Source organism: Leucoraja erinacea, chromosome 6 (assembly GCF_028641065.1).
Source record: "Leucoraja erinacea ecotype New England chromosome 6, Leri_hhj_1, whole genome shotgun sequence".
NCBI lineage: Eukaryota > Metazoa > Chordata > Chondrichthyes > Rajiformes > Rajidae > Leucoraja > Leucoraja erinaceus.
Genome location: NC_073382.1, coordinates 40,529,375 through 40,545,594, shown reverse-complemented (window position 1 = coordinate 40,545,594; position 16,220 = coordinate 40,529,375). Strand labels below are relative to the sequence as shown.

The window sequence follows — 16,220 nt, the reverse complement described above, 5'->3', positions numbered from 1 at the left end:
TGCTCTGCTGAGGTACAAGCCATTTGATTTATAAAGATCTTTTTTCCCACGGAAAGTGTCCCAATTCCTCAGGAATCTGAAACTACTATACAATGCCATCTCTCCATCCACCCCTTCATCTGCTTTGTTTTTCTATTTTTGTATTCCTTAACAAATGGCACTAGTAGTAACCTGGAGATTACCTCGGCGGTCCTAATTTATTACCTCTTTCATAACTTCTGACATTTTGTTTGTCAGACGTCATCCCATTTTCAACCGACAACACTGGCACCAATATGGACAATGGTCTCTGACCATTCATCCTTCTACTTTAAGAAGTTCTGCCAGTGACATACTTAAGTAGACATGAGCGAGAAAACAAAATTCTCGAACCGTTTCCAACCACAGAAATGCCTCTCTGTGCCTCTAACTATTGAATCCCCAACAGAATTGTTCTCTTATTTATTTTCCCACCTGAATAGCTGAGGTATGAGTGATGACATACTCCATGCTCAGGCTCTAATTTGTTTGAGTAACCATCACCCTCAGTGAGAGAACGTTGGAGGATATCCACACTACTTCCGTGCACCTCCTCATCCACCAGGCACTCTGTCTGCTTATGCTGAAGATGCAGTGCAATCATCTCCCTAATGTGCTATCCTAAGGATTCTCCAGCAGCATGGATGCACCATAATAACTTCACCCATTGCTCCACCATTGAAGTAATCAAAGCTGCTACTGGAGAGTGTTCCTGCAGATATGGTTGTTATGATCATCATTCTGCTATCCATTATATCGTTTTATCACAAGACTTCACTCACATTCATCTTTCTATCCAGCCTGCACGATAATACTTTGTGTTTGCACTGGTTTTAAACCAGTTGATCTAGAATTGCTTCAATCCATGAATGTGCTCAATTATAGTCTTCTTTGTTCAAGACCCAAGGACAGATTTCTCATGCTCATGATGTTGAAATATTGTGCTATCAGAAATTGCCCAAAAATCAAGACTTACATTTTTCTTCCATGATGTCTAACCACAATTCAGGGAAAAATCAGGATGGGAAAAAGATCAGAATGGGAAAAAAGATCAGTAAAAGCCAGATCAGGGAATGGGGAGAATGTACCAGTGGGAACAAATAGCAGGATAGTTATTGTGGGGTGATCGGACGAATAGATAAGGTTACAGGTAAACATTTTTGAACATTAAATCTGCAATAATTTATTGTTCTGATGTTAATCATCAATCTGAAATGTCTACTGATTTCTTCTGTGCACATTTTGCCTGATGTACTGATTATTTCTCACACTTTATTTTTCTATTTCTACCACTGTCCCTTCATGTCCTTTGAAATGTGTCAGTTGAGTTGTCAACAGCTGAAACTTTTCCATTAAGGTTTCCATCCAGGGAAGAACAGTGGCACAGCTAGTAGAGCTTCTTTCTCACAGTGCCAGGGATCCAAGTTTCTTCCTGACCTGGAGTGCTATCTTAGTGGAGTTTACACATCCCAAAGACATATGGATTTGTGTGTTAATTGGCCTCTGTAAATTACACTTAGCATGTAGGGAGTTGATGGGAAAGTGTGGACGAGTGATTGATGGTCAGGATGGACTCAGTAGGCTGAAGGTCCAGTTTGCATCCCTAAGTTGAACTACTGATGATTATCTTGCAAATATTTCACCTTCATTATTGCTTTATTTAGTCAGTTTAAAAGATCTGCTTCTTTTAGTGACCAAGCCATTCTAATAACACCTTCTTTTAAAATATTTAATTACACAGAAGTGAGAAATTAGCAGACAACATTCAAATTGGGAGGACGAATGGAGCGGTCCCTTTCAGTAGTCTCTCTTGCTATAAATGCTTATATATTTAAATGTAACATTTTTAGTTTTAACTTTTTAACTTTTTTCTCTGTACGACAGCACAGAAGTAAAATTGACCATCCGACTCATTGTCCCTTTCATTCTTACATGAATCTCAAATCTGTTGACAAAATCCAAACATCTTAACAGTTAATGATGGAGACCATACATCATTATAAATGGATAGAATAAAAACGAACAACAGATAATCTCAATAAAATATCAGAGCACTGATTTATTAAATTTGAGAACAAATAGCTTCTGGATGAAAATCTTATGTGTGGAATAACACTCACCTCTTTACGACATCTTCTCCATTCCAACATTTTAATCCATCAGAAGCTGCTAAATCATTGACACACAGCTGATCAGCCAGTCCACCATACAAAGTCCTATATAACCGCAGACTACTGATAAATTCCCTGGAACATATAGACAGTACAGTACAGTAATTGAGAAAAATACACAGCAATCCAAACTATGTGTGATTTATTTGACAAATTAACAAACATGCAGTGAAAAAACTCTGAGATGTAAACAAAAATGTTAAGCAGAAAAATGAATGGTGAAAATAGAAACATAGAAACATAGAAATTAGGTGCAGGAGTAGGCCATTCGGCCCTTCGAGCCTGCACCGCCATTCAATATGATCATGGCTGATCATCCAACTCAGTATCCCATACCTGCCTTCTCTCCATACCCCCTGATCCCCTTAGCCATAAGGGCCACATCTAACTCCCTCTTAAATATAGCCAATGAACTGGCCTCAACTACCCTCTGTGGCAGAGAGAAATGGTGGATAGTCACTTATTACACTATTGCCTGATAACTAAGGCAGACAATAATGATCCTTCTGGAAGTTGCTCTATATATTTGCTTCCCTGCCTGTGAGGTATGTACAGACTGTAGCTCCCAATATGTTATATTCGGCCTACATTTGAAAAGCTGTGTAAAGAGTCCTACTTTTCTGAAATTATAGCAGAGGTCACAATATTATAGCCGAATGGACAAAATAAGGCCGTCTGTTTTCCCTGGCATTGATATCTGGTCACCTATCGTTTGGAATTAAATGACCAACAAGTTTCCCACTTTTAGATATGGGTGGACACTAATTTCCCACTGAACCTGGCATTCCTAATAAAAAAACAGTCAAATTTGCTGCTATTGTCTCATCATCCTGATCCATTTGCGACTGTTTCACATTACCCATTACCATTTCCATTGCGATGGAAAACCTACTCCTCTTTTCAAAGTGTCATCTGAAGTCATGAGGAGTTTATCTTAGCAGATAACCTATGCACACTAGTTTAGTCAAGATAAGTTTCAAAATGAATGCAATCTATTGCCTCCCCTGGCATCTGATTATGTCGATCAGATTTATAGATTTGACAAATTTTGCATGATGTAAAGTTGAATATCTAACTTTTTTTGGCCATTCCATCAAAGGAATATTAAATGCGTTCAGAGTAGTTACTTGTTTTCATATGCATCCCAACCCATTTTTACTAATAATCTAGCTTTCATTTGCACGTGGTTATGCTTATCTTTTAACTCAGCTTGACTGCACCCCCTTGAAGCATTTTTACATCTTCCTCCCTACTCACAATACGATCTTCTTTTGTATCTTCAATTATATTCAATCTTCAATAATATTTGGTCCTCTCGGTGAAATCATAGGGTCATGCAAAATGGAACAGGGCCTAAAGAGTCCACTACAACCATCAAACACCAATCTTCACTAATCCTTCACTAATTCCAAATCATTCCCCCCTCATTCTCATCAACTCTCCCCAGATTCAACTACACGTTAGGCACAATTTACAACAGCCAATTAATCTACCGACCCACATCACCGGAAAGAGGGAAGAAACTAGAGCACTCACATCTTGACGCTATGACCACGAGTTCTGGACTCTCCAGTCATGAAGAACAAGTCCTGTACAGAATTGCATAAGCTTTGGTAAGGGTGTAGAGGAGGTTTACCAGGATGATGCCTGGATTAGGGGGCATTATCGTTGGATTGTTTTCTCTGGAATGCCAGAGGTTACAGGGAAACCTGAAAGTATATACAATTATGGGGCATAGATATGGTAGACAGTCAGTACCTTTTATGCACAATGGAAAATTCAAATACTAAAGGGCATGGCTTTAAGGTCAAAGGGACAAAGTTTAAAGCGGATGTGTGGGCACATTTCTTGTTTTTACAGCGAGAGTGATGGGTGCCTGGAACATGCTGCCAGGGGTGGTGGTTGAATCAGATACATTACTGGCATTAAAAAGACTTTAGGATAGGCATATGGATATGGAGGGGAAGTAGGTATATGGATTATGTGCAGGCAGATAGGAGCTGGGCTTGGTATCATGTTTGCCATAGATACTGTCGGCTGCATTGCCTATTCTTCTGCTGTACTGTTCTATGTTCTTTCACCTTCTTATTCCTTAATGCCTTGCAATTAAGGCCAACATGTCATTTGCTTTCCCAATTGCTTGCTGCACTTGTGCATTTGCTTTCAGTGCTTGGTATACAAGGCCATCCAGATCGCATTGCAGCTTTTCTATTCACAACCTCCTGTCAAGATTCAAGAGAGAGTCCATAGTATTTGATTGTCATATGTACAGAAACATCAGTATTTTGCACTCAATTCTCAATCATGCCAGTCTATACCACTCAGCAGTATATGCTCCTTGTTGGTCAATCTCCTGCATTGAAGCTCCTTAATTCAAAACAATAAATGTCTTCTGAAAGTGCAAAAACAGCACAACTTTCACATTTCTATCCCAGTAGTCAGATCCTTGAAAAGACGAGATCAGTTCCTTTCAGAAATCCAACCTGATTCCACTCAGTCCTATTATTGTTCTCATGGTATTACTTTGTTTTTCACTAAAGGCCCCACTACTTGTCCGCCACAAGTCAGCAATTTTTGTTTTCTCTCCCCTTCCTTCTTAAATAGTATGGTTATTTTTGTCACCTCCCAATCTATAGGAACTGTTCCAAAATTTTGGAAGATGATAACCAAAGCTTTTACTAAAGCTACCTCTCATTAAACTCTGGTTTGTTGATTAGAGGTGTCCTTCCTGTTTATCAACTTTTGGTCTCACTAACCTATCTAGTATTTTTTTCTAATAATAATTTCCTTCAATTTATCATTCTTGGTATGCTGGTATATCTGGCAGACTTTGTGTGTCCTCCTCCAAATAGACAGAAACGACGCAGTTGTTTAATTCCTCTGACATTTTCTATTGCTTCAGGAGATTTGAACTTTGCGTCAAAGTTTTGTGCCTCGCCATGAAAACAATTGCTATTTTGTACCTACTAAAAAATGAGTTTAAATATTGTGATCATATTATTTCAGTGATTTCAAAAATATCCATTTGTAGTTTGCATAAAAGAAAACAAAATTCAAATTTCAGTACTGAATCTTACTTTCGCCTGCTGGATAATGGTTCCTCATTTTCTTTGCAAATGATTTTCAGCTCATGTTTATCATTGTTAAGATCTGGTTGGTAATCTAAAGACTGCAAAGGTTTTCTAACGGTATGTCCACAAACTCTTGTTACCTGTAAAGAAAGTAAAGGTGACCAAATTGAAACTAATAAAACATGGTCTGAATGTTAAAAGCAATTATTAAAATTAAATACAGATTAACAATGTATATTGCTTTGTTTTATATCTAGATCATTTCAGTTCAGCTACTGAAACTTGTATAATTGTGAACATATGGCAGAGGTAATGCCCCAGGCTAATTTAATGAATGAGAAACAAATTGGTGGTTACTTCAGAAAGCACATTTGCAATGCTTTAGCAGCATGATTAAAACCATCTGCTGCTACCAATTTGTCTATAACTGCTCAAGGAATTAAAAGAATGTGTAACCAAAGACTACTATATCAAAACACCATAGAAGCAATGAAACATTACTGCCATCAATATATATATTTCTCTCAAATTATATCAATGCTGTAGTTTGCAATTTTGCAGCACATATAAATCACATCTCAGTGGTGAAATGTCCAGTTTATTAACTTCCAAGAGGGAGTTAGATGTGGCCCTTGTGACTAAGGGGATCAGGGGGTATGGAGAGAAGGCAGGTAGGGGATACTGAGTTGGATGATCAGCCATGATCATATTGAATGGCGGTGCAGGCTCGAAGGGCCGAATGGCCTACTCCTGCACCTAATTTCTATGTTTCTATGTTTCTATAAGTATCCTGCAAGTCTTTTGGAAATTCATACTTCAGTTTGGCAACTAAATTTTGTGCACAAAAGGGAATATTTGAATTATACAAATGACTGATGATCTGAAGTGTTCAAATAAGAGGCTGTTACATGCTACCAGCAAGGAGCACCTTCTTAAACTCCTGTTAAATTGAGTAAAAGCTTAGATTTTTCAGATTCACTATTGTCAATTTGGTTTCCAAAGCCATCCAATTCCAAGATAGCATAGAAACATAGAAATTAGGTGCAGGAGTAGGTCATTCGGCCCTTCGAGCCTGCACCGCCATTCAATATGATCATGGCTGATCATCCAACTCAGTATCCCATACCTGCCTTCTCTCCATACCCCCTAATCCCCTTAGCCACAAGGGCCACATCTTACTCCCTCTTAAATATAGCCAATGAACTGGCCTCAACTACCCTCTGTGCAGAGAGTTCCAGAGATTCACCACTCTCTGTGTGAAAAAAGTTCTTCTCATCTCGGTTTTAAAGGATTTCCCCCTTATCCTTAAGCTGTGACCCCTTGTCCTGGAATTCCCTAACATCGGGAACAATCTTCCTGCATCTAGCCTGTCCAACCCCTTAAGAATTTTGTAAGTTTCTATAAGATCCCCTCTCAATCTCCTAAATTCTAGAGAGTATAAACCAAGTCTATCCAGTCTTTCTTCATAAGACAGTCCTGACATCCCAGGAATCAGTCTGGTGAACCGTCTCTGCACTCCCTCTATGGCAATAATGTCCTTCCTCAGATTTGGAGACCAAAAATGTACGCAATACTCCAGGTGTGGTCTCACCAAGACCCTGTACAACTGCAGTAGAACCTCCCTGCTCCTATACTCAAATCCTTTTGCAATGAAAGCTAACATACCATTCGCAGCCCATTCACTATGGCAAGGGTTTAACGGTGCCATTTGCATAGCTAACAAAAGGTTAATAAACTTTGACAGCTGACTTTGCTCCTGTCAAACCTAACAAGAATACAGAATGTTTCTGAATATCCCTTACAATTCAAAAATATTGAAAAAATATTGAAAGAATGGAATTAAGAACATTGTAATTATAAAATGCTTCATTAAAACTTCAAGACAAAAACTATTAATTTAAAGAATGAAAATTATCCCTTGCATCCATTCAGATGTCTGGTGTATCTGACATGAGATCATCAGGCAAATTACGCAGCATAATTGCTGGACAACTGAAGCAAGTCTGAACTTCATTGTTGAAGTCCATGAGTCTCATTTTGGAGCAGAGTCAAAGAAATGTTGGCATAACTTAATGAGCAGGTTTTGGGACTTCCATGTACATGCAACAACCATTTTAAAGCAAATATATTTCAAAATTAGTCTCAACAGTAGGCTCCATCTGCCCCAATGTTACCTATGACTATGGTGACTGGTAATCGTGGTGAGATATTAACAGAAATCTTGGAGTTTTATCTCATCACAGGGGCGCCATCCTGTATGGTATGGCTGCCCAGCCTGCAGCTGTCCGTCGTTTCACTTAAAAAAAAAATGTTTAGTTAGTTGAGTTTTTGTTTTTTGGAGCACTAGTCTTTTTTATGTGGGGGTGGGGAAAGGGGGAAACTGCTTTTCAGGGTCCCTACCTGGTCGAAGAGGCATCATTTCTCCGGGCAGCATCTTCGACCCGTCCTCGCAGCCTACCAGCGGGCCTGGAGCGGCGTTTCCTGAGGGGATAGGCCAGAACCTCGGCTTCAGCGGCGGCACAGCGCTGGAGCGCTATCGTGGAGCGGACGATGCCTTGTCCGAGTCGCCACGCTGGAACTCCGGACTGCTGAGACCGCAGATTTGAACATCGCGGAGCTGCAGGTCTGTGGAGTGGCCAGCCACGGGCGGCGGCGCTGAACTTTAACATCGGGAGCCTGGGATCTCTCGCCGAGATCACCAGTGGTGGAGCTCCATCCATCCATCCATCCATCCATCCTGTCGGCTTTGGAAGCCGCGGTCTCCGGTAACGAAGTGGCCGTTCCAGATATCCCAAACCGCTGAGAGGATTCTCCCAACGCCGGAGCACCATCATCCGGCGAAAACGACCTGGAACACCGGGCCTCCGTAAAAGTGACTGCGGAGGCCTCAATAGGCCTGACTATGGGTGGACATGGGGATGGGGACTAGACTTTGTGCCTTCCCTCATAATGGGAATCATTGTGGGGGGATATTTTTTTATGTTTAAATTTCTTAATTACTGTTATGTTGTATTCTTTTTTGTATGTGCTGCAATGGCAATATGCATTTCACTACACCAATTGGTGTATGCGACTAATAAAGAATCTTTGAACCTCATCTTTCCAACATCTTTTGAACAGATAACGCACTATTTAACAAATGCACCCACATACATGCACATAAAACTGTAGAACAGTAGTGAATTAATAACTTCATAACTTTATACTATATATCAATCTTCAGCAATTCCTGTTATTCAGAGAATGTCACCAAAGCTAAAACAATTACAGATGCTTTGCATCTTCCTGCCTTCAATCTGAATGGAGGCATAGACTTGTAAATGCATATGCAATCCAGGTAAGATAGTTGAATGTTATAACTCATGTTACTGGTACAATAAAACACCTAAATTACTGAACATGGTTGAATGTTCATCTGCTCTGTAGATACGTATTGAAAATTGTCGTTGTAAATAAGAGGGAAAATGTTCGATAAAATCTGTTAAATAGAAAAATGAACCTACCGTAACCACATTTTTTTGTGTGGTCATCTAGAAATTTGAGTTGAAGAACAAAATATGTTGTTTCTTTTGGATTTTGTTTCTTTATTTGATTTTTCCTATATAGATTCCATAAGAGTAAATGTTATCCTTTACCCTGGATACTTAGCAAATTTTATCCAGTACCTTGGCTATTGTTCTTGATTGTTCTCGATGTTGGGGAAGTCCAGAACAAGGGGTCACAGTTTAAGGATAAGGGGGAAATCTTTTAGGACCGAGATGAGGCAAACATTTTTCACACAGAGAGTGGTGAATCTCTGGAATTCTCTGCCACAGAAGGTAGTTGAGGCCAGTTCATTGGCTATATTTAAGAGGGAATTAGATGTGGCCCTTGTGGCTAAAGGGATCAGGGGGTATGGAGAGAAGGCAGGTACAGGATACTGAGTTGAATGATCAGCCATGATCATATTGAATGGCGGTGCAGGCTCGAAGGGCCGAATGGCCTACTCCTGCAGCTATTTTCTATGTTTCTATTTGGTTAGCAATTGGTTAGCAACAGTAAAATTACTTTGCCAGAGCATCTACCCTGTCAGATCAAATAATTAACTGATCAAGAATAAGTCTAAACAGCAGATTAAACAGCCATAGGATACACCTGTAAATTTAAATTTTGCCAGCAGAGTGGCCAACACAGGTTTGTCTTCATACGAAAATGGAGAAGTATTTTATTTCATTTTCCTCCTCATGGGTTTCTCATCTGCATTGCAATCCATCTCCCTTGAAACACAAACCACTTTTCTATGATTATTAGCATCAATTGCCCCTGATCAAGATGCTCTGGATGATTTTCTGCTCCTTCTTGACCAATGTGTCGTCTTGGAACAAGTTCACCGTACAATTGTATTCCAATGTTTATCTATTACCGTGGGACTTCTCTCACCTGGTTTCATTGTCACTACGGTACCCCTATGTGGCCTTCATAAGGCAAGTGTGCCAAACACCTTCTTCACTATCCTATCTACCTCCTGTCTGTGCTACTCCCCAGGGCCCTGCCATTTACTGTGCAACTCCTGCCTTAGTATGTCTTATCAAAATGTGACACCTCCCATTTATCTGAATTAAATTCCATCTGCCATTCTTTGGTTCCTTTTTCCAGTTTAGTTTAGAGATACAGTGTGGAAACAGGCCCTTCAGCCCACTGTTCATGCTGACCCTCAATCATCCACTAGTTCCATGTTATCATCCCACTTTTGGATCCTACGCACTAGAGGGAATTTACAGAAGCAAATTAACCTACAAATCTGCATGTCTTCTGGATGTGGGAGGAAACCGGAGCACCCGGAGAAAATGCACACAGTCACAGGGAGAACATACAATCTCTGTACTGACAGCACCCTTAGTCAGGATTGAATCCAGGTCTCTGGCGCAGTAAGGCAGCAACTCTGCCGTTATGCCACTATTGATCAAGATCACCTTCTTCACTGTCCACTATACCACCAATTTTAATGTAATCTGCAAACTTACTTATCATGTCATATATATTCACATTCAAGTCATTGATATAAATAATAAACAACAGCGAACCCAACACAAATCCCTTCAGCATACAAATATTACAGGCATCCAATCAGAAAATAACAACTCCGTACCACCACCAACCTTTGACTCCCATTATCAAGCTAATTTTGTATCCAATCGTCTAGCTTGTCCCACATGACCCAACCTTCCAGACCAGCCTACCACGGGGGACCTTATCAATGGCCTTGAGGGCAGTGCACTGGATGTTGTTTATATGCACTTTAGCATGCATATAAACAACACCAACAGCACTGCACTCGATCATCTCAGTCACCTATTCAAAAACTCAAATCAAATATTTGAGACACGATTTCCCATGGACGGACCTTTGATAACTATTCCAAATCTGTCCTTGGTTTTTGAAATGCATGTAGATCCTCTCAGAATCTCCTCCAATAACTTACCCACAACTGATATTAGAATGAAAGGAATTCTACTTTTCCTCCAATTTCTCCCTTTTACAGCTGACAGCAAGAATTTGTGCTCAGTACTGTATACATCTGTTCGAAGGGAACAGGTTCAAGGATCCACAGAACAGAAAAAGGCTCACTCATCTGTTTAGGTGCAAATCAGTTTTATTGGCAAGAGAGGATAAAAACAATACTTGTCTCGGTGTGCGCAGTGTCCAGTTTTACAGCAGCACACCTCTCTCTCTCTCTGCCTCCTTCCATGGCGCTGATCGTGACTCAGCCCATCGGTGAACCCCTCTTGTACATGAACACATCAGATTTATTAGCAAGAGAGAGAACAAAAAGGATACTTGTCTTCGTATGCGTGGGGTTCATTTTACAGCAGAACATGTCTCTCTCTCTCTCTCTCTGCCTCCACCCGCGGCGCTGATCGCGACCCAGGCTGCCGGTGAACCCCTCTCGTACATGAACTTGAACTAACCTGGCTTACTGACGCCTGCCTTTATACAGGCAAGAAATCAGGTGTTGAAATGAGCTTGGGTAAGTCCTGGCCAATAGTGCTGCTCCCAAATTCAAACTGTAACCAATGGGAGGGGACTGCATCCCATCAAGCCCCCCTTTTGGGAACAAAATGCTATCAGCCGCAGACTGGCCTACATATCAATACACACAGTGTTACAGCCTTGGCGCATAAAGGTAATAAACACAGCACCGCCGGTTTGGCATGCAACGGTTTAAACAGAGTGCTGTCGGCAGCAAAGCCATGAATTCTAAATATAGCGCTACCAGCTGCAGCGCTATGGGGTTTAAATCTAGCGCTGTCAGCCACAACGCTATGGGCTTTAAACATAGCGCTATGGGCTTCAAACATAGTGCTATGGGAACAGCACGATGGTCACAGACTGTTTGGGAAAATTCTCTATGAACAACATCTTGGGCATTATGAATATAATCTCACATTGAAATGGTGTCTATCAAATCATAACACATATTTTATATGAAACACAAGACCAAGTGGGACCCGTTGGGTCCCGTCCCCTCAATGCGGGGTTACGTGTTGGAGCGGCATGCGGCGTCACACACACACACACACACTAACCCCCTTCTCTTGATATTATATTAATATTATTAATTTGCTCCTTTTCACCATCCTCCAACCAATCCACTCATGCATAGCCCCGAACTACACAAGCATGGTTAGAGAGGGAGAGGAGTAGAGATTGAGGGGCAGGGGAAGTGTGCAGCATCACAGGGGAGGGCTGGTCCCTGAATGCAATACTCCACCACTCACCCATAGATACCAATACTCACCACTCCCTAGAGAGGGAGGGGGGAGGAGAGTAGAGATGCTGAGGGGGGCAGAGAGGGAGGGGGGCAGAGAGGGAGGGGGGCAGAGAGGGAGGGGGGTAGGGAGGGAGGGAGGTAGAGAGGGAGAGGGGGAGAGGGGCAGAGGGGCAGAGAGGGAGATGGGCAGAGAGGGAGGGGGAGGGGGTAGAGAGGGATGGGTGTAGAGAGGGAGGGGGGTAGAGAGGGAGGGAGCGTAGAGAGAGAAGGGGCAGATAAGAAGGGGGGTAGAGAGGCAGGGGGAGAACAACTTATTCTATTTGATCTTAGTTGATTGTGCAAGCCAGGTTGATTGCTTTCGTGGAAACACGTGAATCTCCCACCCCCGTCCCATCGTCCCATTGTGATGTCATATGTAAATGAGATGCATTGTGATTGAACGTCTGTGAGATGGCACTGTGACATCATCAATGGAAGGTGCTGCAAGAGTCTCCCACTGTAAAGAAGATAATTATTTGAAATAAATTATTAAAACATTAAAAACTTTGGAAATATAGGCGGGAATGCAACATAAAGATGTTTATCCCCTCGAGGGAAAAATGTGAGTAGCATGTGTGAAAATGGGAAGGTTGTGGCCAAGCGTTTTGAATGAAGATACAATTTAAGGACATTAAAAGAAAGCCAACACAATCCTGCATACGCAGGGAAATTTAGAATGTTGAGAACTAAATACTAAACCAAATGGGACCCGTTGGGTCCCGTCTCCTCAATGCGCGGTTTCAGGGGGGGGAAGGTGAAGGGGGGGCGGCCTGCGGCGTCCCACACACATTAACTACCCCCCCCCACACACACACACACCCCCCCCCCCCCCCACACACAACCACCACCCCCCCCCCCCCCCCCCACCCCACACACACACAGCACATTAACCACCCCCCCTTCACACACACACACTGCCCTAGCGGAATATGAGGTGCTGTTCCTCCAATTTACGGTGGTGCTTACTCTGGCCATGGAGGAGTCCCAGGACAGAGAGGTCGGACATGGAATGGGAGTGAGAGTTGAAGTGATCAGCCATGGGAGGTCACGTTGGTTAATGCGGGCCGAGCGGAGGTGTTCAGCGAAACGATCGCCAAGCTTGGTCTCACCGATGTAGATCAGCTGACAGCTAGAGCAGCGGATGCAATAGATGAGGTTGGAGGAGATGCAGGTGAACCTCTGCCGCACCTGGAACGACTGCTTGGGTCCTTGAATGGAGTCGAGGGGGGAAGTAAAGCGACAAGTGTAGCATTTCTTGCGGTTGCAAGGGAAAGTGCCCGAGGAGGGATGGTGCGGGAGGGAAGGGAAGATTTGACAAGAGAGTTATGGAGGGAGCGGTGTTGGGACCCCAGCTATTTACAATATATATTAATGATCTGGATGAGCGAATTGAAGGCAATATCTCCCAAGTTTGCGGATGACACTAAGCTGGGGGGCAGTGTTAGCTGTGAGGAGGATGCTAGGAGACTGCAAGGTGACTTGGATAGGCTGGGTGAGTGGGCAAATGTTTGGCAGATGCAGTATAATGTGGATAAATGTGAGGTTATCCATTTTGGTGGCAAAAACGGGAAAGCAGACTATTATCTAAATGGTGGCCGATTGGGAAAGGGGGAGATGCAGCGAGACCTGGGTGTCATGGTACACCAGTCATTGAAGGTAGGCATGCAGGTGCAGCAGGCAGTAAAGAAAGCAAATGGTATGTTAGCTTTCATTGCAAAAGGATTTGAGTATAGGAGCAGGGAGGTTCTACTGCAGTTGTACAGGGTCTTGGTGAGACCACACCTGGAGTATTGCATACAGTTTTGGTCTCCAAATCTGAGGAAGGACATTATTGCCATAGAGGGAGTGCAGAGAAGGTTCACCAGACTGATTCCTGGGATGTCAGGACTGTCTTGTGAAGAAAGACTGGATAGACTTGGTTTATACTCTCTAGAATTTAGGAGATTGAGAGGGGATCTTATAGAAACTTACAAAATTCTTAAGGGGTTGGACAGGCTCGATGCAGGAAGATGGTTCCAGATGTTGAGGAAGTCCAGAACAAGGGTTCACAGTTTAAGGATAAGGGAGAAATCAGTTCATTGGCTATATTTAAAAAGGGAGTTAGATGTGTGCCCTTGTGGCACTAAGGGGATCCAGTTCATATATATTTAGAGATGTGGCCCTTGGCTAAGGGATACAGGATACCGAGTTGGATGATCAGCCATGATCATATTGAATGGCGGTGCAGGCTCGAAGGGCTGAACGGCCTACTCCTGCACCTAATTTCTATGTTTCTATGTTTCTATGTTTCACCATTCATGGCACCATTCACCACCATCCAACATAATTCAAGTTTGTAACTTGAGTTATTTTGGATTATTCGCTAATTCAAATAAACAATAGACAATAGGTGCAGGAGTAGGCCATTCGCCCCTTCGAGCCAGCACCGCCATTCAATGTGATCATGGCTGATCATCCCCAATCAGTAACCCGTTCCTGCCTTCTCCTCTTACCCCCTGACCGCTATCTTTAAGAGCCATATCCAGCTCTCTCTTGAAAGTATCCAGAGAACCAGCCTCCACTGCCCTCTGAGGCAGAGAATTCCACAGACTCACAACTCTCTGTGTGAAAATGTGTTTCCTCATCTCCGTTCTAAATGGCTTACCCCTTATTCTTAAATGGTGGCCCCTGGTTCTGGACTCCCCCAACATCGGAAACATGTTTCCTGCCTCTAGCGTGTCCAAACCCTTAATAATCTTATATATTTCAATAAGAACCCCTCTCATCCTTCTAAATTCCAGAGTACTAGCCCAGCCGCTCCATTCTCTCAGCATATGACAGTCTCGTCATCCCAGGAATTAACCTTGTAAACCTACGCTGCACTCCCTCACTAGCAAGAATGTCCTTCCTCAAATTAGGGGACTAAAACTGCCCACAATATTCCAGATGTGGTCTCATTAGGGCCCTGTACAACTGTTGAAGGACCTATTTGCTCCTATATTCACTCCTCTTGTTATGAAGACCAACATGCCATTCACTTTCTTCACTGCCTGCTGTGCCTGTATGCTTACTTTCATTGACTGATGAACAAGGACCCCCAGATCCCCTTTTCCCAAATTGACACCATTTAGTTAATAATCTGCCTTCCTGTTTTGGATACCAAAGTGAATCACCTCACATTGATCCACATTAAACTGCATCTGCCATGCACCTGCCCACTCTTCCTTCATCTAAATCATTGATGTATATTGTAAATAGCTGCAGTCCCAGCACCGAGCATTGTGGTACCCCACTAATCATTGCCTGCCATTCTGAAAGGGACCCGTTAATCCCTACTATTTGGTTCCCGTCTGCCAACCAATTTTCTATCCATGTCAGCCCTCTACCCCCAATACCATGTGCCCTAATTTTCAGCACTAATCTCCTATGTGGGACCTTTTGAAATGTTCTTCAGAGTTCTTCTCATTTGCTTTCCTGAAATTCTTTACTAATCTAATTCTACAGAGTCTGTGATGTGTTGAAAAAACGCCCTGCTGTCTCCAAAGATAATGCATATTCCAGTTATTCCCAGACACATCAGTGGACTTTTTCCTTAGAATGTGACATTGAAACAGCAAACAGATGCAGCTAAAATTAAAAAAAAAATTGGAAGAGGTGGACAGTAGAGGGGATAAAGGATTTGAGGAAGTTATATCAATCCATGGTGTTTAGGAAGCAATTCCCCTACATGAACCTAGTGTTGACTGAAGTCTGAAGTGTCTGTTTCACTTTGGATATCTTCAAAGTAATCTGTCAGAGGTTGCAACCACAATTCTATTGCCAGAGAGACTCTTTACCACTGGTCACGAAAACAGACATGGATATGAAATGAAATTGGCAAATGGTTCACAGCTGCCCAAACTGGTCTGATATTTTCTTATCAAAGAGAAATAGCTTCATTGTATTCCCCATTGCCAAAGAGAAGCAGATGTTGCAAGTACAAATATATGCAAGGTTCCATGCGGTGCAGCCTGTTGCTCCAAGTGTGCCATATGTTAACTCTGCAATGTATCAAAGTAAAAAAGAGATTCCATTCCATCGGGTACAACAACATGACTGAATGGGCCAGCACATCATGCAGTTTAATGCCCAGGATGTTAATACAAGATCATGATGTCTTCATTCTGCAACAGTCTGCTGTGCCAGCTGTAT

The 16,220-nt window shown here is 42.3% G+C and overlaps 1 protein-coding gene across 2 annotated transcripts in view; it reads right to left on the bottom strand.

Moving 5' to 3' along the window:
- The window catches only part of LOC129698001 (glypican-5-like), a 615,705-nt gene that overhangs the window by 550,655 nt on the left and 48,830 nt on the right, over window positions 1-16,220 (bottom strand). For both annotated transcript variants that reach the window (XM_055636809.1, XM_055636810.1), the window contains exons 4-5: window positions 5,267-5,400; window positions 2,139-2,264 (exon numbers count right to left, since the gene is read on the bottom strand). In XM_055636809.1, coding sequence (XP_055492784.1) covers window positions 2,139-2,264; window positions 5,267-5,400 — 260 coding nt within the window. The remainder of the gene's footprint in view (window positions 1-2,138; window positions 2,265-5,266; window positions 5,401-16,220) is intronic.